The sequence below is a fragment of the Pristiophorus japonicus genome, unplaced genomic scaffold (genome assembly GCF_044704955.1).
Source record: "Pristiophorus japonicus isolate sPriJap1 unplaced genomic scaffold, sPriJap1.hap1 HAP1_SCAFFOLD_278, whole genome shotgun sequence".
Lineage (NCBI taxonomy): Eukaryota > Metazoa > Chordata > Chondrichthyes > Pristiophoridae > Pristiophorus > Pristiophorus japonicus.
In genome coordinates, this window is record NW_027252538.1 from 638,455 (window position 1) to 662,209 (window position 23,755).

General features: G+C 48.9%; 2 protein-coding genes across 7 annotated transcripts in view; one reads left to right on the plus strand and one right to left on the minus strand.

Moving 5' to 3' along the window:
* The window catches only part of LOC139247638 (zinc finger protein 229-like), a 401,943-nt gene that overhangs the window by 225,366 nt on the left and 152,822 nt on the right, over window positions 1-23,755 (minus strand). The gene's annotated exons all lie outside the window — the stretch shown is intronic.
* Window positions 1-23,755, plus strand: part of LOC139247637 (zinc finger protein ZFP2-like) — a 100,939-nt gene that overhangs the window by 36,455 nt on the left and 40,729 nt on the right. The window contains exon 3 of the mRNA XM_070871715.1: window positions 19,854-19,868. Within this exon, the coding sequence (XP_070727816.1) occupies window positions 19,854-19,868 (15 nt within the window). The remainder of the gene's footprint in view (window positions 1-19,853; window positions 19,869-23,755) is intronic.

Here is a 23,755-nt window from a genome sequence, read left to right on the forward strand (position 1 = left end):
TCTCAAAATCATTGCATACTTGGAGCAGCTCGCGCTGGAGGTTGGAGTGGTCCAGCTCTTATACTTGCCGACCTGCGGAGCTGTTCTCTCACAGGTTGGGGTGGTGGGGGGCGGGGGGGGGGGGAAGAGGGGACCACGATGTCCCAGGCCCGCCATTCCAGCGCTTATACTTGCCGACCTGCAGAACTGTTCTCTTGCATTTCTCAATCCAGATGAGAAAGGCCTAAACCGGCTTCCAGACCCTGGATTAAAAGATCGCTGATGTCCGTGTCTAGTCTGGAAGTCAGGAGTCTTTGCACTGGATAAGGGAGGGCTTGGGGTCATCTTACTGAAGTATTCAAGATCCTTAGCCAGAGAGAGAAGATAAACATCCAGAAGTTTAACACAGTCAGAGTCGACAACAAAGTAGCGATAGTCTCGAACTCAGAGAATGGCGGGAAAATATAGCGGGGGGAGGGGGAAGGAGATAGGATGGTGGGGGTTGTGGAGCAGAAGGGCAAAGTCGAGGAACAGCCAGCAGCGGGCAGGACAATTCCTGCACCTCCCGGCCACAGAGAAACTGTGACACACAGAATAAATAGAAAGAACCTGTTTTTATATCCGACCTTTCACGACCTCAGGATGTCCCGAAGCTCTTTACAGACAATGAAGAGTTTTTAAAGTGTAGTCACTGTTGCAATTTGTGCACAGCCAGCTCCCACAAGCAGCAAAGTGATAATGACCAGATAACCAGTTCTCATGATGTTAATTGATGGATAAATATTGTCCAGGACACCGGAGGGAACTAATTCCTTGCATCATTCCCTCTGGGGGCTTCCAGCAGTCCCTTTAAGGACCACAGGTTGGGCCATTCTACAGACTGTTCCATTGGGCAGGACTTGCACAGCTCACGCACCGACCAATGGAAGACCAAGATTGCACGAGGGTCCCATGTACATCAACCAATGAGGCCTCCCCCATGTTTAGTGCGGGAACGCTGGATTCCTATTTTGCGGCTGCGGCATAATTTCCCGGCGGCCCTTAGTGGGAACCACTGCGGGTGATTTTTGTCTCGTTACTGCTCTGTTTACGGTGTAAATCCGGACAATAGTGAGACGTAAATCACTCCCAACTACTTTATGCAGAGGGTATGGGAAGTAATACATTGTGGTAAGTGGTTTGAGATATTTGTCAGGAACATTGGAAATGTAAGTTTCTCCTTCAGATGTAATTGCAGTGTGTTTATTTCCATCGCATTCCTTATACTGGACGCTGTCTTACCTGTGAAATATTTTATTCACAACACTACATTCCTTGTGGCCTTTGGAAATAGCTGCCCCCACCCCTCTCCCCCCGCTCTCCCTCCCCTCCCCCTGCTCCTCAACCCCCCCCACCTGCTCTTTCTCCCCCCTCTTCTCTCTCTCCACCCCCCCCCACTTTCTCGCCCCCCCTTCTCTCTCTCCACCCCCCCCACTTTCTCGCCCCCCCCGCGCTCTCTTCCCCTCCCCTCAGCTCTCTGTCCCCCACTTTTCCTCCCCCCGCTCTCTCTCCCCCTCCCCCCACGCGAAGGCAGAATATTATCTGAATGGTGACAGATTAGGAAAAGGGGAGGTGCAACGAGACCTGGGTGTCATGGTACATCAGTCATTGAAAGTTGGCATACAGGTACAGCAGGCGGTGAAGAAGACCTTCCTAGTTAGGGGATTTGAGTATGGGAGCAGGGAGGTCTTACTGCAGTAGTACAGGACTTTAGTGAGGCCTCACCTGGAATATTGTGTTCAGTTTTGGTTTCCTAATCTGAGGAAAGACGTTCTTGCTATTGAGGGAGTGCAGCGAAGGTTCACCAGATTGATTCCCGGGATGGCAGGACTGACAAATGAGGAGAGACTGGATCAACTGGACCTCGATTCACTGGAGTTTAGAAGGATGAGGGGGGATCTCATAGAAATATATAAAATTCTGACGGGACTGGACAGGTTAGATGCAGGAAGAATGTTCCCAATGCTGTGGAAGTCCAGAACCAGGGAACACAGTCTAAGGATAAGGGATAAGCCATTTATAACTGAGATGAGGAGAAACATCTTCACTCAGAGTTGTTAACCTGTGAAATTCCCTGCCGCAGAGAGTTGTTGATGCCAGTTCATTGGATATATTCAAGAGGGAGTTAGTTATGGCCCTTACGGCTAAAGGGATCAAGGGGTATGGAGAGAAAGCAGGAAAGGGGTACTGAGGTGAATGATCAGCCATGATCTTATTGAATGGTGGTGCAGGCTCGAAGGGCCGAATGGCCTACTCCTGCACCCAATTTCTATGTTTCTCCCCGCTCTCTCCAGTGGTTTTCGGGTCTTTATCTCCGGGCGCTGATTGGGGCCTGAAATCGACGTAAATCGCCCCCCAGGGCGTAAACCCTGGAGCAGCAGCTGATTCGATGATCACAACCCAGAGCCCGAGTGGGCACTTTAAACAGGAAAGTGTTTGAATAAATCACAGCAAGAAACTGAATCACTGACTGTTGTATTTTAACTTTCCCCAAGCTCCAGCCTCAATGACTCTAGATCCGAACACAGCGAATCCCCGGCTCATCCTGTCTGAGGACCGGACCCGTGTGAGACATGGAGACAAATGGCAGCCACTCCCTGACACCCTGGAGAGGTTTGATCCCTGGGGCTGTGTCCTGGGATCAGAGGTGGAGGTGTGGAACAAGGTAAGGTCTGGAAGTGGTCAGAGAGTCTGCCGGGAGAAAAGGGCTATTCACCCAGAGCACAGAAACCAGATACTGGATTGTGGGGCTGGATCCCGGAAGAGGCTATTACTGGGTGGAATGAGCTGTGTAACACAAGAATCCGGTGATCTTGCTGCCTGTAATGTTGCTCCACAGGCAGAAGGCTACACGACATGGCGGTGTTTGAGATGAATTAGTGCAACATCTCTTTTGGCAAGCCTGTTATTAAACTACACAACAGAAGCGACATTGATTTTTTTTAAGTGAATTGGGGGCTTAACGACATCCCAGAGTCATGTACTAAACATTTTGATTTTAAATTTGCACCTTACCCATCCCTGGAATTTAGAAGTTTAAGACGTGATTTAAACAAAGTTTTCAAGATATTAAGAACCGAGAGTAAGCCTTTCCGCTGCGTGGGTTGTCTAGGACGAGGGGCATAGTCTAAAAATTATAGCCAGACCTTTCAGGAGTGAAGTTAGAAAATACTTCGACACACAAAGGGTGGGAGAAGTTTGGAATTTTCTTCTGCAAACCACAATTGATGCAGCTTCAATTGTTAATTTTAAACCGGAGGTTGATGGATTTTCGTTAACCAAAGGGATTGTGGGATATGGGCCAAAGGCGGGTTTATGGAGACAGGTCACAGATCAGCCGTGATCTCATTGAATGGTGGGACAGGCACCAGGGGCTGAATGGCCTCCTCCTGCTCCTATCCTGAACTAACAGGACTGATTTTAAGAGCCCCCGCCTGGTGTAACCGGAGCGATAGTCGCCTGGAAATGGCACTAAAGTTTACGCTGGTGCTTCAGCCATCGTCACCGTGGGTGGGGTCCTGAGATGGGCAGCGGGAACACCTGCCTGTTTCAGGGGGGAAACCTCATCAAACCGGGGTCCCGTGATGTACAGAGGACCCTGACTGCAATTCTGAGGTACAAATGGGCGGAGTGAGGGCACGTTGAGCGGCCAAACCAGCTGCTCTTCAAACACTCGCTGGAGGCCGCTCAGAAATATTTTTTATAAAACAGATCTCTTTCCTAAAAACAAACACATTCCTGACATCGCAACCATTATATTTCTGATTTACTTCATTTTGTTCACAAATATTTTCAACCTTCCCCGTGTTCCACTCCCTTCAAGGCCGTTCCTTCATCTTTGTCCATGAAAGTGTGAACATTTCATGTTGAAAGTCTCTTCTGTATTTGTTTCATTCGTTTCTGGGATATGGTGGTGCAAGGCCAGCATTTATTGCCCATCCCGAATTGCCCTCGGGAAGGGGGTGGTGAGCCACCTTCTTGAACCACTGCAGTCCGTGTGGTGAAGGTGCTCCCACAGGGATGCTAGGGAGGGAGTTCCAGGATTTTGATCCAGCGATGAAGGAACAGCTGATATATTTCCAAGTGAGGATGGTGTGTAACGTGAAGGGGTACTTGTAGGTGAGGGTGTTCCCCTGCAACTGCTGCCCTTGTCCCTCTGGGTGGTAGAGGTCGCGGGTTTGGGAGTTGCTGCAGTGCAACGTGTAGATGGTACACACTGCAGCCACGGTACGCCGGTGGTGGAGGGAGTGAATGTTGAAGGTGGTGGATGGGGTGCCAATCAAGCGGGATGCTTTGTCCTGGATGGTGTCGAGCTTCTTGAACTTTGTTGGAGCTGCACTCATCCAGGAAAGTGGAGAGTATTCCATCACACTCCTGACTTATGCCTTTGAGATGGGGGAAAGGCTTTGGGGAGTCAGGAGGTGATTGAAAGTGATTTGACCAAATCAGTTGTGAATATACTGGTGCATTAATTCTCCAGTTTTAAACCATGAGAGAACCCAGTGTAACAGGTTAATGATTTAGATCAGTGTATTTGTTTACTAATGAATGAATTCTAATGGCCGATTGCTTCTAAAATAGTTGTGATTATTAGATTGTTGCATTATAAATCATGAATCAGACATCAAATGCTGCCATTTCATCTATTTTCTTATTTGAAGGGGTGTGGATAATATTTACATTCTTTTACTTGTGTCTGGTATTCTTAAGATGTGCCCACTTATTGAGGGTTTTACGGGTTAAGTGAGAAACCAGGAAAGGCCCTCCGTATCAGGGTTGAGAATGTCCATTACATGTCTCCACACTCTATACTGGGTGGGTCCCTTCAATGCTCCCAGAGACAGGCTGCCTCTCGCTATGTTTGGCTGATAGTCGTCTTCACTAATAATGTAAATATGAAATATTGAACAGCAGAAAATAAAACCGCTCTTCAATATCCTACTTTATAATGTTGTTGTTCAGTTATTTTTGGAGCGTGTCGTACCTCTGCTCCTCCGGCAGACTCTCCTGAAATAGACAGAAACACAAATGTTAACGCACAGCAGACCGCTGGCAGTGCTCAAACAGACTAAACAAGGCTCGACTTTGCAGCATGAGAGAGCTAGAGAGTCAATAGTAAAGTGTGGAGCAACTCACTGATCTCAGCTGCCCAAAACCTGAAGTGATATGCTCCTCCTGCACCACGTGGGAACTCAGGGACACTTCTGGTGTCCCTGACAACTACATGTGCGGGAAGTGTATCCGCCTCCAGCTCCTGACGGACCGCGTTGCGGAATTGGAGCTGAGGGTGGATTCACTCTGGAGCATCCACGATGCTGAGAATGACGTGAGTAGCATGTGTAGCGAGTTGGTCTTACCGCAGGTAAGGGTCCACAGCCAGATAGGGAATGGAAGACCAACAGGAAGAGCAGTGCAAGGAAGGTAGTGCAGGGGTCCCCTGCGGTCATCCCCCTGCAAAACAGATACACCACTTTGAGTACTGTTGGGGGGGGGATGACTTACCAGGGGAAGGCAGCAGCAGCTAAGTTCAAGGCACCGTGGCTGGCTCTGCTGCACAGGAGGGCAGGAAAAAGAGTGGAAGAGCGATAGTGATAGGGGATTCAATTGTAAGGGGAATAGATAGGCATTTCTGCGGCCGCAACCGAGACTCCAGGATGGTATGTTGCCTCCCTGGTGCAAGGTTCAAGGATGTCTCGGAGCGGGTGCAGGACATTCTGAAAAGGGAGGGTGAACAGCCAGTTGTCGTGGTGCACATTGCTACCAAAGATATCGGTAAAAAATGGGATGAGATCCTACGAGACGAATTTAAGGAGCTAGGAGCTAAATTAAAAAGTAGGACCTCAAAAGTAGTAATCTCGGGAAGCTTGCAGGGAACATTAAAATGGACTGCAAAAGCTTCTATAGATATGTCAAGAGAAAAAGGTTAGTAAAGACAAACGTAGGTCCCCTGCAGTCAGAATCAGGGGAAGTCATAACGGGGAACAAAGAAACGGCAGACCAATTGAACAAGTACTTTCGTTCGGTATTCACTAAGGAGGACACAAACAACTTTCCGGATATAAAAGGGGTCAGAGGGTCTAGTAAGAAGGAGGAACTGAGGGAAATCTTTATTAGTCGGGAAATTGTGTTGGGGAAATTGATGGGATTGAAGGCTGATAAATCCCCAGGGCCTGATGGTGTGCATTCCAGAGTACTTCAGGAGGTGGCCTTGGAAATAGCAGGTGCATTGACAGTCATTTTCCAACATTCCACAGACTCTGGATCAGTTCCTATCGAGTGGAGGGTAGCCAATGTAACCCCACTTTTTAAAAAAGGAGGGAGAGAGAAAACAGGGAATTACAGGCAGCCTGACATCGGTAGTGGGTAAAATGATGGAATCAATTATTAAGAATGTCATAGCAACACATTTGGAAAGAGGTGACATGATAGGTCAGCACGGATTTGTGAAAGGGAAATCATGCTTGACAAATCTTCTGGAATTTTTGGAGGATGTTTCCAGTAGAGTAGACAAGGGAGAACCAGTTGATGTGGTGTATTTGGACTTTCAGAAGGCTTTTGACAAGGTTCCACACAAGAGATTAATGTGCAAAGTTAAAGCACATGGGATTGGGGGTAGTGTGCTGACGTGGATTGAGAACTGGTTGTCAGACAGGAAGCAAAGAGTAGGAGTAAATGGGTACTTTTCAGAATGGCAGGCAGTGACTAGTGGGGTACCGCAAGGTTCTGTGCTGGGACCCCAGCTGTTTACACTGTACATTAATGATTTAGACGAGGGGATTAAATGTAGTATCTCCAAATTTACGGATGACACGAAGTTGGGTGGCAGTGTGAGCTGCGAGGAGGATGCTGTGAGGCTGCAGAGCGACTTGGATAGGTTAGGCGAGTCGGAAAATGCATGGCAGATGAAGTATAATGTGGATAAATGTGAGGTTGTCCACTTTGGTTATAAAAACAGAGACAGACTATTATCTGAATGGTGACAGATTAGGAAAAGGGGAGGTGCAACGACACCTGGGTGTCATGGTACATCAGTCATTGAAAGTTGGCATGCAGGTACAGCAGGCGGTTAAGAAAGCAAATGGCATGTTGGCCTTCATAGCGAGGGGATTTGAGTACAGGGGCAGGGAGGTGTTACTACAGTTGTACAGGGCCGTGGTGAGGCCACACCTGGAGTATTGTGTACAGTTTCGGTCTCCTAACTTGAGGAAGGACATTCTTGCTATTGAGGGAGTGCAGCGAAGGTTCACCAGGCTGATTCCCGGGATGGCGGAACTGACATATCAAGAAAGACTGGATCAAGTGGGCTTGTATTCACTGGAGTTCAGAAGAATGAGAGGGGATCTCATAGAAACATTTAATAAAATTCTGACGGGTTTAGACAGGTTAGATGCAGGAACATTGTTCCCAATGTTGGGGAGGTCCAGAACCAGGGGTCACAGTTTAAGGATAAGGGGTAAGCCATTTAGGACCGAGATGAGGAGAAACTTCTTCACCCAGAGAGTGGTGAACCTGTGGAATTCTCTACCACAGACAGTTGTTGAGGCCAATTCACTAAGTATATTCAAAAAGGAGTTAGATGTAGTCCTTACTACTAGGGGGATCAAGGGGTATGGCGAGAAAGCAGGAAGTGGGTACTGAAGTTGCATGTTCAGCCATGAACTCATTGAATGGCAATGAAGGGCCGAATTGCCTACTCCTGCACCTATTTTCTATTTTTCTATGTTTGGGCCTTTGAGAGGAGCAGATGGGAACTAATGGAAGGAAATGGTTGGAAAGCTAATAAGCAAAGACCAGTGGATAGTATTGGACACATTGAGTCAGTTTAGTGAAGTGCATGGGCTGGTATTCAATATTGAGGGCGATTCACTGGGGAGCTGGGACAGGGAATTTTGCAAACAGGTACAGGGGCAGCAAGAAACAGAAATAACTGCTGGGGGAAACCGAGCACATAAGATAATAGAGGATGCACTGATGGCAGGAAGAATGCTTATAAAGACACTGAGAAAGCCACAACAATGTGCAGATATAGGAACATAGGAACAGGAGTAGGCCATTCAGCCCCTCGAGACTGTTCCACCATGTAATTAGATCAAGCACTAACTCCGAATGCAGAAGACCAAGTAACGGAGGAACAAGTAGCTCAGAAGCCAGAGAACATAGTTAGGACAAAGATGCAGTTCACAGAATCATAGAAATTTACAGCAGGGCAGGAGGCCATTTCGGTCCATTGTGTCCGTGCCGGCCGACGAAGAGTTATCCGGCCTAATCCCACTTTCCAGCTCCCGGTCCTAGCCCTGTAGGTTATGGCACTTCAAGTGCACATTCAAGTACGTTTTAGTAGTGATGAGGTTTTCTGCCTCTACCAACCTTTCAGTAAGTGAGTTCCATACCCCAACCACCCGCTGGGTGAAAACATTTCCCCTCAAATACCCGCTAAACCTCCTACCAATTACTTTAAATCTATGCCCCCTGCTTGTTGACCCCACTGCTAAGGGAAATAGGTCCTTCCTATTCACTCGGGTCTCTCCTCAGCCTCCTCTTTGCCAAAGAATAAACAATCCCAGCCTATCCAGTCTTTCCTCAAAGCTAAAATTCTCCAGTCCAGGCAACATCCTCATAAATCCCATCTGGTACTGTGAAGTCCATGTGTGTCTCAGTGTCATCTCATGTACATGTACAGTACACCGGGTAAAGGAATAATTCACAGCTGGCTGGTACTGTATGGCCCGTGTGTCTCTCAGTGTCAGCTCCTGTACACAGCGGGTGCTGGTACTTTATGGCTCGTGTGCCTCTCAGTGCCAGCTCCTGTACATGTACAGTACACAGTGGGTAAAGGGGAACAATTCACTCCCCTCTGATACTGTAAAGTTCGTGCGTGTCTCAGTGTCAGCTCCTGTACACACCAGATAAAGGGGAACGATTCACTCCCGCCTGGTACTGTAGAGCCCGTGCCTCTCAGTGCCAGCTCCTGTACATATAAGGTACACAGCGGATAAAGGAACAATTCACTCCCCTCTGCTACTGTGGAGCCCACGTGTCTTAATGTCAGCTCCTCTACACTGCTCAGTGTTCCACCATTTAATGTGTATTCCCTTGCCTTGTTAGCCCTCCCCAAATGCATGACCTCACACTTCTGCGGATCGAATTCTATTTGCCACTGTTCTGCCCACGTGACCAGTTCACTGATATCTTCCTGCAGTCTGTTAATGTGCAGGGAGATTCTGGCTGTCGGGATGTGGGCGGTAATGATGATGAGTTGGTTACCCAGAGATAGGTCTGTGCACATTGAAGATAAATGACAAAAGGTACTGGAGGAGCAGGAGGGGCTAAATGACAATGTATGAAATCCTGTAAGGGCTCTGAACCCTCCCATGCAAGGATGGCTGAGAAAATCAAGGCAATTCCCTTTGTTATACTTCCTGTTTTTGGTGACAAAGATGTTTGCAAAGAAAATCGCAAATTATGTAAATCTGCTGCAAAAATAATACTGGGACGTTGAAACATAAATGGTGGTGTTCTTGTGACAAAAAATGAGAGAGAGCTGACCAAATAAAAACAATGGAACTGGTCAGGAACGTTGAAGTAGCTGCAAGAAGCATTTTCATTGGAGGAGGGAGAAGGCCAGGAGGAAAGGTGATCCACATGACATTGATTACAGAGTGGAATCTAAACAGCAGGTGGGTGATATACAAGAACCAGGCAACATTAACAAGGGTAAACTGGGGGCCAAAAGATGGAACATCTACAGTAAGCTGTATAGACGTGAAGGCTGAATGCATTCAGAATAAGCAATTCCAAAACACGAGGTTAGTGCAGCACTCGGGAACTCCAGTGTTGTGGGAATATTATAAACATGGCTGACTGCAGAGGATGGTGCACAGGGACATGAGGAGCCTGTTCCACCATTCAGTTAGATCTGTACCTCAACTGCATTTACCCACTTCTGCTCCATATCCCTTGATGTCCTTAACCAACACAAATATACCCATCTCAGTCTGGAAAATGTTGAATTGTTTGATCGAAGCATTCAATTTTGAGGGAGAGTGTTCCAGATTTCCACAACTCTGTGAATGAATAATTTTTGTAAGAGTATTCAGGCACAGCAGAGTAGACAGCAAGGATGTGATGTGGGCCTGGATGTCAAAGACACCGAGGAGATTAAAGCTGTTGATCCTGTGAAAGAGCTGTCCAATTTATTCCCACACCCAATCCTTTCCCCATAACCCTGCAAACGAGTTCTCTCCAGCTACATGTCCCATTGCCCTTTGAACGTCCCGATGGAATCTGCTTCTACCGCCCTTTCAGGTTCCAAATCTGAAAACATATCTCCACATTTCCCTCTAGTTCTCGTCAATTATTTTAGATCTGTGACCTCGGGCTACCGGTCCGGTTGCCAAAAGAAACAGTTTCTCCCGTTTGCTCAATCAAAACCCCTCAGAATTTTGAATACCTCCATTAGGTGTCCCCTTGACCTTTGCTGCTCCAAGGAGAACAATCCCAGCTTCTGCTATCTCTCCACTTTACTGAAGTCCCTCATTCCTACTCTCATCCCAATAAACCTCCTCCTTACTCTCTTCAAGACCTTGACATCCTTCCTCAAGTCTGGTTCCCAGAATTCTACACAATACTCCAGCTGCAGCCTAACCAGTGATTTGTAAAGGTTCAGCATGACTTCCTTGTATTGAATTCAATGCCCCCGTTTACAAAGCCAAGTATCCCACAAGCTTTCTTGACTGTCTTATCAACTTGCCCTGCCACCTTCAAAGATTTGTGAACATTTACCCCAGTTCCTTCTGTTCTTGCACAACCCACAAAATAGCACCATTTAGATTATACTGCCGCTCCATGTTGTTATTCCCAAAGTGCATCACCTCACACTCAGCCACGTTAAACTGTACCTGCCATGTGTCTGCCCATTTCTCCAGTCTGTCTTTGTCTTCCTGAAGTCTGATTCTATCCTGCTCACTATTCACTACGTTGCCAAGTTTTGACTCGTCTGCAAACTTCAAAATTGTACTTTCTATCCCCAAGTTCAGGTTCTTTATCTACAGCAAGGAAAGCTTATGAATTGTCTCAGATTTCTGACAGATTTGTCTCCATTCTGAATAAAATATTATCCTTTTCCTCATTCAGTTGTTCGTCCAAATTCTGTTCCTTTTCATCTAAAATATTGCGCAATGTAGAAAATTCAGAGTCGATGAGGTTCTGCGATTGATTCGACTGTTCCTGTGAAGACAAAAAGAGTTCAAGGAGGAAGCAAAACTATTGCAGGTCACCAACACATTGATCACAATGCTTAATAAACGCCAAGCCACGCTGCTGAAAATGCACAGGGATATAGTTCCGTTAGCCAGAATGGGATACATAACACACTAACTGTACAGGGACAGCCCACATCAGCCCACTGAGAATTCACCGTCATTTCGGAGATGTTCTCTTGCTGCTCAAACTCAAAATCGTCAAGAGGTTTTCTTCTGCCTCAGAGAATGTAGGATTGTCTTCATTTTCTCCTGGGATTGAAACTCCGAGATCTGAAGATAAATGGCAAAAAAAAAATTCAGGGGGTAAATGTGGGGATACATTTTTGCACAGCAAGTTATGGTGATCTGGAGTGCCCTGCCTGAAAGGGTGGTGGAAGCAGATTCAATAGTAACTTTCAAAAGAGAATTGGATAAATAGTTAAATAGGAGACATTCGCAGGGCTCTGGGGTAAGAGCAGGGAGTGAGACTAATGGGACAGCTCTTTCACAGGCACGATGGGCCGAATGGCCTCCTCCTGTGCTGTGTGCGTCGATGATTCTAGGAGCTGACAAGAGCCACGGCGCTGCTAAAATTAAAAAAATTAAAAGTAAATTTATAGTTTGTACAATCGGCAGAGTGTTAAACTGGGCAATGTGACCCCTCCTTCACCTCCACATTCCTGTCCCATCTCCTCCTCCTCACTGCCCCATCCTCTTCCCCCATCTCCTCCCCACATCTTAACCCACATTCTCCCACCTCCTCACCCCCATTCCGCCTCCTGACATCCATCATCCATCATCCATCATCCCCCCCCCCCCCGGGTATAAAACCAGTCGGCCGCTCCCACCGGCTCCAACTCACCGACACAAGGGCCCAGCGCCGCGTCACTGGCGCCCGGCCCAAACACACTGCCCGAGCTCCGAGTCTCACTGAGGCCCGGGTCCGGGTCCGCCTCCCTCACTCTGAGTGACAGGCCAATCCGTTTCCCCCGGGAGAGCCCCGCCCCCGAGAACCCGCCTCCCTCACTCTGAGTGACAGGTGCTCAGGCCAATCCGCTCCCCCGGGAGCTCCTCACCGGGCCGCCCCTGGCTAATCAGCGCCGCCGGGAGGCGGGGTTTGCGGCCATGATTTGGGTTGAGCGAGGCTCGCGCTCGGAGCTTGGCGGTTGGGTTGAAATATTTGAATGTTTAACGGGCGGTGACCTTTGCCCCTGTGTTTCACTCCAGGACATTGTGACGTATTTACTGAGGCGGCCGAGAGCTCGGGCCTTACACTAAACATCCGTAAGACAAAGGTCCTCCAGCAGCCTGTCCCCGCCGCACAGCACTGCCCCCCAGTCAGCAAGGTCCACGGCGCGGCCCTGGACACCGGGGACCATTCCCCAAACCTCGGGAGTCTCTTATCAACAAGGGCAGGCATTGACCACCAGATCCAACACCGCCTCCAGTGTACCAGTGCAGCCTTCGGCCGCCTGAGGAAAAGAGTGTTTGAAGACCAGGCCCTCAAACCTACCACCGAGCTCATGGTCTACAGGGCTGTAGTAATAGCCGCCCTCCTGTATGGCTCAGAGACATGGACCATGTACAGCAGACAGCTCAAGTCCCTGGAGAAATACCACCAACGATGTCTCCGCAAGATCCTGCAAATCCCCTGGGAGGACAGATGCACCAACGTTAGCGTCCTCGACCAGGCCAACATCCCCAGCATTGAAGCACTGACCGCACTCGACCAGCTCCGCTGGGCAGGCCACATTGTCCGCATGCCCGACACGGGACTCCCAAAGCAAGTGCTCTATGCGGAGCTCCGTCATGGCAAACGAGCCAAAGGTGGGCAGAGGAAACGTTACAAGGACACCCTCAAAGCCTCCCTGATAAAATGCAACATCCTCACTGACACCTGGGAGTCCCTGGCCAAAGACCGTCCTAAGTGGAGGAAGTGCATCCAGGAGGTTGTTGAGCTTTTCGAATCTCAACACCGCGAGCGTGAAGAGGTCAGGCGCAGGCAGCGGAAAGAGCGTGTGATAAATCAGTGCCACCCACCCCTTCCTCCGACAAATATCTGTCCCACCTGTGACAGGGTCTGTGGCTCCTGTATTGGACTGTTCAACCACCAAAGAACTCATATTTTAGGAGTGGAAGCAAGTCTTCCTCGATTCCGAGGGACTGCCTATGAAAAAAAAACGGGATTGGCGGGACAACAACAACAACTTGTGTTTATATAGCATCTTTAATGCAGTAAAAGGTCCCCAGGCGCTTCACAGGCGGGTCACAGATTGTTTTGTCTATTCCAAGGCAGATTTGTGATTGTCACCGAACTAATCGGCCTCCCACAATATCTACAGAATCCCGGGAATACCCGCAATCTCCCCAAGAATGGTCTTCATCATCATCGGCGGTCCCTGGAACCAGGATGACTTGCTTCCACATGGGTTCGCAGATGTTTAAATGAAGGAGCCGATATTCCAGTCCTGAACTCCAATTGAAGGGTGGAAGATGCCTATGCCTGGATTGTTTTAACTTGTGGTGACCGTCTCACACCAGCCACCACACGGGCTTGACAGAGCTCGGCCTTTATCCAGCGGCAAGGGTTAACTAGGACGGCAGGAGACCTGCTCTGTTGCAAGGACCTAGTGCGCACACATATCGCAGTGTGGGCAGGTCCGTGCTGTCCCTGGGCTCTCGGCTCTTCTGGGCCCCGTACCCTCATTCACCGCACCTCCGCCACGATCTCTCACCGTTCCTCCGCCACGATCTCTCACCATTCCTCCGCCACGATCTCTCACCGTTCCTCCGCCACGATCTCTCACCGTTCCTCCGCCACGATCTCTCACCGCTCATCTGCCCCGACCTTCCCGCTCCTCCGCTGTACCTGGACCCCGCCGATGTTCCTGCCCACGTTCCAAACTGTGACCTGGGTTTTGATGATATCCAGTCGCCCACCTCGAAGCCGTCGCACACTTGTAGAAGCTCTCTGGAAGCTGCAGTGGTATGCTCTTTTATCCTCCTGACCCACGATGGCTTTTTTTTCTTCAAAAATTTACTTTATTCATATAAAATTTTCACAATACATTGGAAAATAGTTCAGCACCTTGTGGTCAGCAATTCCATACAATTCGTTTGGATGCTGACAGCAGTTCCATACGATGCACTAGCGTGCATTTCATTTCAAGGTACAGTTTAGTACAATCCGTAAATCACGTTACATGTAGTACTGTGCAAATAAGGGTATTACATGGAGCAGATAGTAACAGGTTTACATTACATTCCATGATACATTTCAATACCGATCACGAATCACGTTACATGTAGCTCTATGCAGATGAAAGCAGTACACGGAACGGATGAGAATATGTCCTCTCGCAGGTCAGGGTGACCCTCAATATTCCAGGACCCACGCTGCTCTTTTATCCTCCCGACCTGCGGTGGTGACCTCTCGCAGGTCGGGGTGACCCACGATGTCCCAGGACCCACGCTGCTCTTTTATCCTCCCGACCTGCGGTGGTGACCTCTCACAGGTCGGGGTGACCCACGATGTCACAGGACCCACGCTGCTCTTTTATCCTCCCGACATGTGGTGGTGTCCTCTCACATGTCGGGGTGGCCCGCGATGAATGAATGCCCCGGGAATAAGTTGCCCTGATATTGATGCTCAGATTGTAATTATTTCTGTGGTGCCCAACTTTAATATTCTCCTGAAAGTCCCACTGCAATCCAGTTCCAGTTCCATTGAGGGTGTAAAAGAAAAGATAGCCATCCGTGGCTAACTAAAGAAATAAAGGACGGTATCCAATTAAAAGCAAGGGCATACAAAGTGGGCAAAACTAGTGGGAAGACAGAAGATTGGGAAGCTTTTAAAAGCCAGCAAAGAATGACTAAAAAAATCATTAAGAAAGGGAAGATAGACTGTGAAAGTAAACTAGCTCAAAATATATAAACAGATAGCAAGAGTTTCTCTCGGTATATAAAAAGGAAAAGAGTGGCTAAAGTAAATGTTGATCCCTCAGAGGACGAGAATGCGAATTAGTGATGGGGAACATGGAGATGGCAGAAACTCTGAATAAATATTTTGTATCAGTCTTTATGGTAGAGGACAAAAGCAATATTCCAACAGTGGATAGTCAAAGGACTATAGCGGGGGAGGAACTTATCACAATCACTAAGAAGTAAGATAATGAGATAATGGGACTAAAGGCAGATAAATCCCCTGGACTTGATGACTTGCATCCTAGGGTCTTAAGAGAAGTAATGGCAGGGATAGTGGATGCATTGGTTATAATTTACCAAAATTCCCTGGATTCTGGGAGGTCCCAGCAGATTGGAAAACGGCAAATGTAACACCCTTATTAAAAAAGGAGGCAGACAAAAAGCAGGAAACTAGACCAGTTAGCCTAACATCTGTGGTTGGGAAAATGTTGGAGTCCATTATTAAAGAAGCAGTAGCAGGACATTTGGAAAAGCATAATTCGGTCAGGCAGAGTCAGCATGGATTTATGAAGGGGAAGTCATGTTTGACAAATTGCTGGAATTCTTTGAGGATGTAACGAACAGGGTGGATAAATGGGAACCAGTGGATTTGGTGTATTTGGACTTCCAGAAGGCATTTGAGAAGGTGCCAAATAAAAGGTTACTGCGCAAGATAAAAGTTCACGGGGTTGGGGGTAATATATTAGCATGGATAGAGGATTGGCTAACAGAAAACAGAGAGTCGGGATAAATGGTTCATTCTCCGGTTGGCAATCAGTAACTAGTGGGGTGCTGCTGGGACCCCAACTATTTACAATCTATATTAACAACTTGGAAGAAAGGACCGAGTATAACATAGCCAAGTTTGCTGACGATGAAAAGATGTGATAAAAAGCAATGTGTGAGGAGGACACAAAAAACCTGCAAAACAATAGACAGGCTAAGTGAGTGGGCAAAAATTTGGTCGATGAAGTATAATGTTGGAAAGTGAGGGTCATGCACTTTGGCAAAACAAATCAAAGAGCAAGTTATTATTTAAATGGAGAAAAATTGCAAAGTGCTGCAGTGCAGCGGGACCTGGGTTATTTGTGCATGAAACACAAAAGGTTAGTATTCAGGTACAGCAAGTGATCAGGAAGGCCAATGGTATCTTGGCCTTTACTGCAAAGGGGATGGAGTATAAAAACAGGGAAGTCTTGTTTGTTGTACAGGGTATTGGTGAGGCCACACCTGGAATACTGCCTTGGTTTCCATATTTACGAAATAATGTACTTGCTTTGGAGGCAGTTCCGAGAAGGTTCACTAGGTTGATTCCGGAGATGAGGGGGTTGACTTACGAGGAAAGGTTGAGGAGAATGGGCCTATACTCATTGTAATTCAGAAGAATGAGAGGTGATCTTATCGAAACATATAAGATTATGAGGTGGCTTGACAAGGTGGATGCAGAGAGGATGTTTCCACTGATAGGGGAGACTAGAACTTGGGGGCATAATCTTAGAATAAGGGGCCGCCCATTTAAAACTGAGATGAGGAGAAATTTCTTCTCTCAGGGTTGTAAATCTGTGGAATTCGCTGCCTCAGAGAACTGTGGAAGCTGGGACATTAAATAAATTTAAGTCAGAGGTAGACAGTTTCTTAACCGATAAGAGATTAAGGGGTTATGGGGAGCGGGCACGAAAGTGGACCTGAGTCTATAATCAGATCAGCCATGATTGTATTAAATGGCAGAGCAGGCTCCAGGGGCTATTTGGCCTACTCCTGCTCCTATTTCTTATGTTCTTATGTAAAAGGCCGATGATAATCAGACCTTGATGAATCGACTAACTCTGGCAGATAGGGACGTGATCTTTGGGTTTGAGGTTCCCGTGTGCTAATCTTCTCCTTCTAATATTCTTTAAAAGGAGTTTACAAAAGTCATCACTGTAAGTACAGGATAGAACTTCAGAACATTCTCTCCTTCTTGTTCCTGTCCTATGGGCCATGCAGCGCCGATACACCTGGGTAATCTGGGCCTGTCACTGATGCGAAAACCCGCAGCTCCCGCCCCGCTGGACACACACGTGACAACCAATGGGCCAATGGTTTTCCTGGTGCCCTCCCTGCCCCTGGTGCCAGGCTCGGTATACGCCCATCCTGTGGGTCAGTGCCCTACCCCCCCCTCCCACCACCACTGGTGCCAGGCTCAATACACGGCCATCCTGTGGGGTTTGTGCCCTCCCTTGGTGCCAGGCTAGATACACGGCCATCCTGTGGGGTCGGTGCCCTCCCCTGGTGCGAGGCTAGAAACACGGCCATCCTGTGGGGTCAGTGCCCTCCCCTGCTGCCAGGCTAGATACACGGCCAACCTGTGGGGTCGGTGCCCGCCCCTGATGCCAGGCTCGGTATACGCCCATCCTGTGGGGTCGGTGCCCTCCCCTGGTGCCAGGCTCAGTATACGCCCATCCTGTGGGGTCGGTGCCCTCCCCTGATGCCAGGCTCGGTATACCCATCCTCTGGGCTCAGTGCCCTCCCCGCCAGGCTACATGACGTCACAGATACTGCATTGTCAGGTTACTGATGTCACACAGCTCGCGTTGCTGGGGTTTTGACGTCACACACTCATTCTTGTCGGGTTGTTGACGTCACTGGCGCTGAGCGAGCGGCGGCGCGAGTTCCAATCGCAGCCGCGTGACCCGGAGCGAGCCCGCCTCAGACTGTGGGAGCGGGCGGGGAAAGTGGCAGATACAGGGTAGCGATTTGTAGGCGGCCTGTCAATCAGGTCAATCAGCCAATTGCAGTGGCGGACAACGCCTCCCTGAGCGCGCTGAGAGGCGGCACTGCGCATGTCCAGGATCCCCAGAGGTCGGCCGTTGGTAAAGGTAAACAAGATGGCGGAAAGTGAGCGGAGCTGAGCGGCACCGGGGGGAGAGGGGGCCGAGGGAGAGTGTCCTGGGGGCCGGGGGGGAGAGAGGGGGCCGAGGGAGAGGGGGCCGGGGGAGAGGGTCCCGTGTGGGGGAGGGAAGAGGGGGCCGGGGAAAAGGTGAGACATGGTGTGGGCGAGAGAGACACGGACACGCGCACACAGACTTGACACAGGCACATCCCCAGAATGACTGGGGAGGGAGGAGACAGACGGGGAGGGTGGGGGGTTTGACAGACGATGGGGAGAGAATGGGGGGGTCCTGGGAAACCGTTCCCCTCCCCTCCTCCTGTAACCGTCCCCTCCTCCTCTCCCCCCTCCCCTCGGCTCCTCGTCCCCATCCCCGGGGCCCAGTGAGATCAGACAGAGTGTAACCCGGGGGCCCAGTGAGGTTCAGACAGTGTGTAACCCAGAGGCCCAGTGAGATCAGACAGTGTGTAACCCGGGGGCCCAGTGAGATCAGACAGTGTGTAACCCGGGGGCCCAGTGAGATCAGACAGTGTGTAACCCGGGGGCCCAGTGAGATCAGACAGTGTGTAACCCAGAGGCCCAGTGAGATCAGACCGTGTGTAACCCGGGGGCCCAGTGAGATCAGACAGTGTGTAACCCGGGGGCCCAATGAGATCAGACAGTGTGTAACCCGGGGGCCCAGTGAGATCAGACAGTGTGTAACCCGGGGGCCCAGTGAGATCAGACAGTGTGTAACCCGGGGGCCCAGTGAGATCAGACAGTGTGTAACCCGGGGGCCCAATGAGATCAGATAGTGTGTAACCCGGGGGCCCAGTGAGATCAGACAGTGTGTAACCCGGGGGCCCAGTGAGATCAGACAGTGTGTAACCCAGAGGCCCAGTGAGATCAGATAGTGTGTAACCCGGGGGCCCAGTGAGATCAGACAGTGTGTAACCCGGGGGCCCAGTGAGATCAGACCGTGTGTAACCCGGGGGCCCAGTGAGATCAGACAGTGTGTAACCCGGGGGCCCAATGAGATCAGACAGTGTGTAACCCGGGGGCCCAGTGAGATCAGACAGTGTGTAACCCGGGGGCCCAGTGAGATCAGACAGTGTGTAACCCGGGGGCCCAATGAGATCAGATAGTGTGTAACCCGGGGGCCCAGTGAGATCAGACAGTGTGTAACCCGGGGGCCCAATGAGATCAGACAGTGTGTAACCCGGGGGCCCAGTGAGATCAGACAGTGTGTAACCCGGGGGCCCAGTGAGATCAGACAGTGTGTAACCCTGGGGCCCAGTGAGATCAGACAGTGTGTAACCCGGGGGCCCAGTGAGATCAGACAGTGTGTAACCTGGGGGCCCAGTGAGATCAGACAGCGTGTAACCCGTAGCCCAGTGAGATCAGACAGTGTGTAACCCGAGGAGATTTCTGGTGATTTTCTGTAAGTCCAGACGGGCAGGAGAGATCTGAGGAAAAGGATAAAATCAAACAGAAATACTGGATATATACTGTTCTGAAACGTTGGAAAAACACTTTACATTACATTCCACTTCACAACATTAATCTTCTAATTTTCTGCCCTGTGATAATTAGATCTCCCGGTGAATGGTGGAGTGATTGAGAAAGTTCCACAGCTGGAAGGAAACGGGGATTGTGGACTGAGGAACAACAGCAGGTGAACCAGCACAGGATTGTGAGAGCACCAACCAGTGAGCCCCTTCCGATTGAAAGTGCTTCAATAGATCGACTGGGGAGAAAGGTAAGAAAAAGTGCCATTTACTCAGATACACACCGGTCCTGTAGACAGTACACACAGGTTACAAGGTAAGACAGGAAATGAGACCGGGAGAGACTAACCACCGAGCACAATTATCCAGCATGAGGCCATGCAATGGGATGTAAAGTGAGATCAGTTTCTGTCTCTAAACACAGTCACAGTGAATCTTGTGTGTGTTTTAGAGTGAAGGGCTTTGATCTAAGAGGTGACTCCAGTTGAGGCCGAGCCCAGCAGATGGACCGGTCTCTCTACATTAGGTGCGGCTGAACTCACAACGACACCATCACATCTCAGTGTTCAAATATTTCCCATCTGGTGAGAAAGCCAGTGGAAAGATTGAACCGGAAGCACATCGTCAATTCACTGATCATAGTGCACAGACCCATCTGAAAGACCAGCACGGCCTATCACCCACAGAATCAATGATTCATTCATGGACATTTAGAATTATAAGAAAATATATTGATAACTACTTTATATTGATTACTAATATTGAAGCATTAATCACGAGAGATATGTAGTATTCTAATATACTGAAACACAGTTATGGAGAGTTGCAATTTATTGATTGGCATCGTACTTGACCCCGAGATGAGCTTCCGAACCCATATTCCCTCAGTCACCAAGTACGCTTACTTCCACCTCCATAACATCGCCGGTCTCTGCCCCTTCCTCAGCTCATCTGCTCAAACCCTCATCCATACCTCTGATCGGCCTCACACCTCGCACTCTCCGTAAACATAAGCTTAAACTTAGGGGGCATAGTTTTAAGGTGGTTGGTGGAAGGTTTAGAGGGGATTTGAGGGGGGGCTTCTTTACGCAGAGGGTTTTGGGGATCTGGAACTCACTGCCTGGAAGAGTAGTGGATACAGAAACCCTCACTACTTTTAAGAGATGGTTGGATGGGCACTTAAAGTGCCGTAACCTGCAGGGTACGGACCTAGAGCTGGTAATTGGGATTAGACTAGATCACCTCTTGTTGGCCAGCGCAGATATAATGGTAAGTGCTGCAGGGAATCGAATATGGCCAGGGTGATCTGGACTAGTTTCGATCGCCTGGATGGGTAGGAGAAAAATGTTCCCACATTTTCTTTCCCGAAATTGGCCTGGGTTTTTACCTGTTTTTTGCCTCTCCCAGGACATCACATGGTTCTGGTTGGGGTGGAGTGTAGAATGTTTCGGTGCAAGGGGTGATGCAGTTGTGTGAGGCGGACTGATTGGGCTGGGTGCTATTTACCTTTCCGCCATTGTTCATTGTTCATAGGTTTATATGTAACCTTCAGGGCTGCTGACCGAGGGCCGTGCGGCTCTTTGTCGGCCGGCGCAGACACGATGGTCTGAAATGGCCTCCTTCTGTGCTGTAAATTTCTATGTTTCTTCAACACTCCTGCCCATATCCTTACTCAAGAACACAAGAAGTAGCAGCAGGAGTTGGCCATACGGCCCCTCCTATCTGACCCGCCATTCAGTAAGATCTCTATTCGATAGAGAATTTTAAAGATTCATAACTCTGAGTGAAGAAATAGCTCCTCCACATAGTCTTAAATGACCGATCTCTTATCCTAATACTAGGACCCCTAACTCCCGACTCTCCAGCCCTTGTCAATTCCTCTCAGAATTTTATATGTTTCAATGATATCACCTTCCGTTCTTCTAAACTCCAGAGAATATAGGCCTATTCTACTCAATCTGTCCTCGGCCCTCTCATCCCAACTTGTACCAATTTCCGTTCACCCATCACCCCTGTGCTTGCTGAACTACATTGGCTCCTGGTCCATCAGTGCCTCGCTTTCAAAATTCTCATCCTTGTTTTGAAATCCATCCAGGACCTTGCCCCTCCCTATTGCTGTAACCTCCTCCAGCGCGACAACCCTCAGATCTTTGCATTCCTCCAATTCTGGCCTCTTGAGCAGCCCCAATTTTCAGCAATATTGGTGGCCGTACCTTCAGCTGCCAAGACCATAAACTCTGAAATTCCTCCCTAAACCTCTCCACCTTTAAAATGCTCCTTAATACCTACCATTTTGAACAAGCTTTCAGTCACCTGTGCTAATATTTCCTTACGTGACTGGGTGTCAAAGTTTGTTTGCTAACAGTCCTGTGAAGTGCCTTGGGACATTTTACTACGTTTAAGGCGTGATATAGATGCCATTTGTTGCTGATAACTGAAGATATTTTGAATCGTAATATAACGAAACTACAGGCATGGGGAATTGCAATAGATTGATAACTGCAGAGGAAGAGGATTGTTATGTATTGCTCATAGTGTGAATTCTTTTAATGTGAGGTGGCCCTTGCACATTCGCTACCTCACGGGCTTGGCAGAGCAAGGTCTTGGTCCAATGGCAAGGGGATCCAAGATGACTGGAGACCAGGCTCTGCTGCATGTTTCCTCTGGCACTGATTGTCACTGGGATACAGTTTCCTGTAGCACTGACTCTCACTGGAATACAGTTTCCTCTGGCACTGACTCTCACTGGGGTACAGTTTCCTCTGACACTGACTCTCACTGGGGTACAGTTTCCTCTGACACAGATTTACTGTATACCTAATTCGTGCTGTCCCTGCCCTGGGAGTGCTGGCAGTTTAAAAGGAGCTTTAACCTGAAACTGATCAGGAGCTGTGGGTGGAAAGTTTTCAGTGCAGTGGCAGATCATACTGCTGCTGAATTTTAATTGATAAGCTGCCAGCAGTGCGGTTGGGACGGACACTGAAGTGTGCCCTGCGGCAGTGTAGAGGAAACTTTACTCTGTATCTAACCCATACGCCACCTAGTCTGTGGGAATTTAGTGTGAATTTGAAAGCAATTGCTCGGGTAGATAGAGAGAAATTTATTCTGCTGCTTGGGGTGTCTAGGACGAGGGGACATAACCTTAAAATCCGAGCCAGGCCATTCAGGGGAGATGTTAGGATACACTTCTTCACTCAATGGATGGTTGAAGTGTGGAACTTCCCACAATAAGCAATCGATGCTCGCCCATTGAATAATTCTGGGCCGGTTGTGATGTCTACCAGATGACCGTTGTTTGTTCCCTTGGATTGGATCTTTATTTATTCCCTTTGTTTGTTTTCAGTTTCACTGCTGGACCTACCACTCGAAGCACTTTTTCTGATCTGCCCCTGGGGAATGAGCAGACTCCTCCCTCCTCTCCCACACTGCACTGTCTCTCCTCCTCTTTCCCCCTTAGTTGTGTTCCACACTCTGGGCCTTAGGCCTTCCCCGGGGATTCTCAGTATGAACAGGGGGATGTGTGTTGAGACAGGATGTCCCAGCTCTCCACCTTTAAAGGGACATGGAGAGGACCCACTGGGCTGAATGGCCCTGCTTTATGACATCACTGCAGTGTCTAGCAACCAACCTCCCTGAGTCCTGCTCATTATGGGCTGGCAGTGTCTGATGGGACAGTGAAGAGGGAGAAAGACTTGGATTTATTTGGCGCCTTTCATGACCGCTGGAGCCCTCAAAGCGCCAATGAGGTACTTTTGGATTGTAGTCACTGTTGTAGTAAGGGAGAGTTACCCTGTATCTAACCCATGCTGTACCTGGCCTGGGATTGTTTGCTGGGACAGTGTAGAGGGTGCTTTACTCTGTATCTAACCCGTGCTGTACCTGCCCTGGGATTGTTTGTTGGGACAATGTAGAGGGTGCTTTCTCTGTATCTAACCTGTGCTGTACATGCCCTGGGAGTGTTTGATTGAACAGTTTAGAGGGAGCTTTACTCTGTATCTAACCCATGTTGTACATGTCCCAGGACTGTTTGATGGGATAGTATAGAGAGAGTTTTACTCTGTATCTAACCCTGTGCTGTACCTGCCCTGGGAGTTTTTGACGGGATAATGTAAAGGAAGCTTTGCACTGTATCTAACCCATGTTGTACCTGATCTGGCAGAGTTTGACGGGACAGTTTA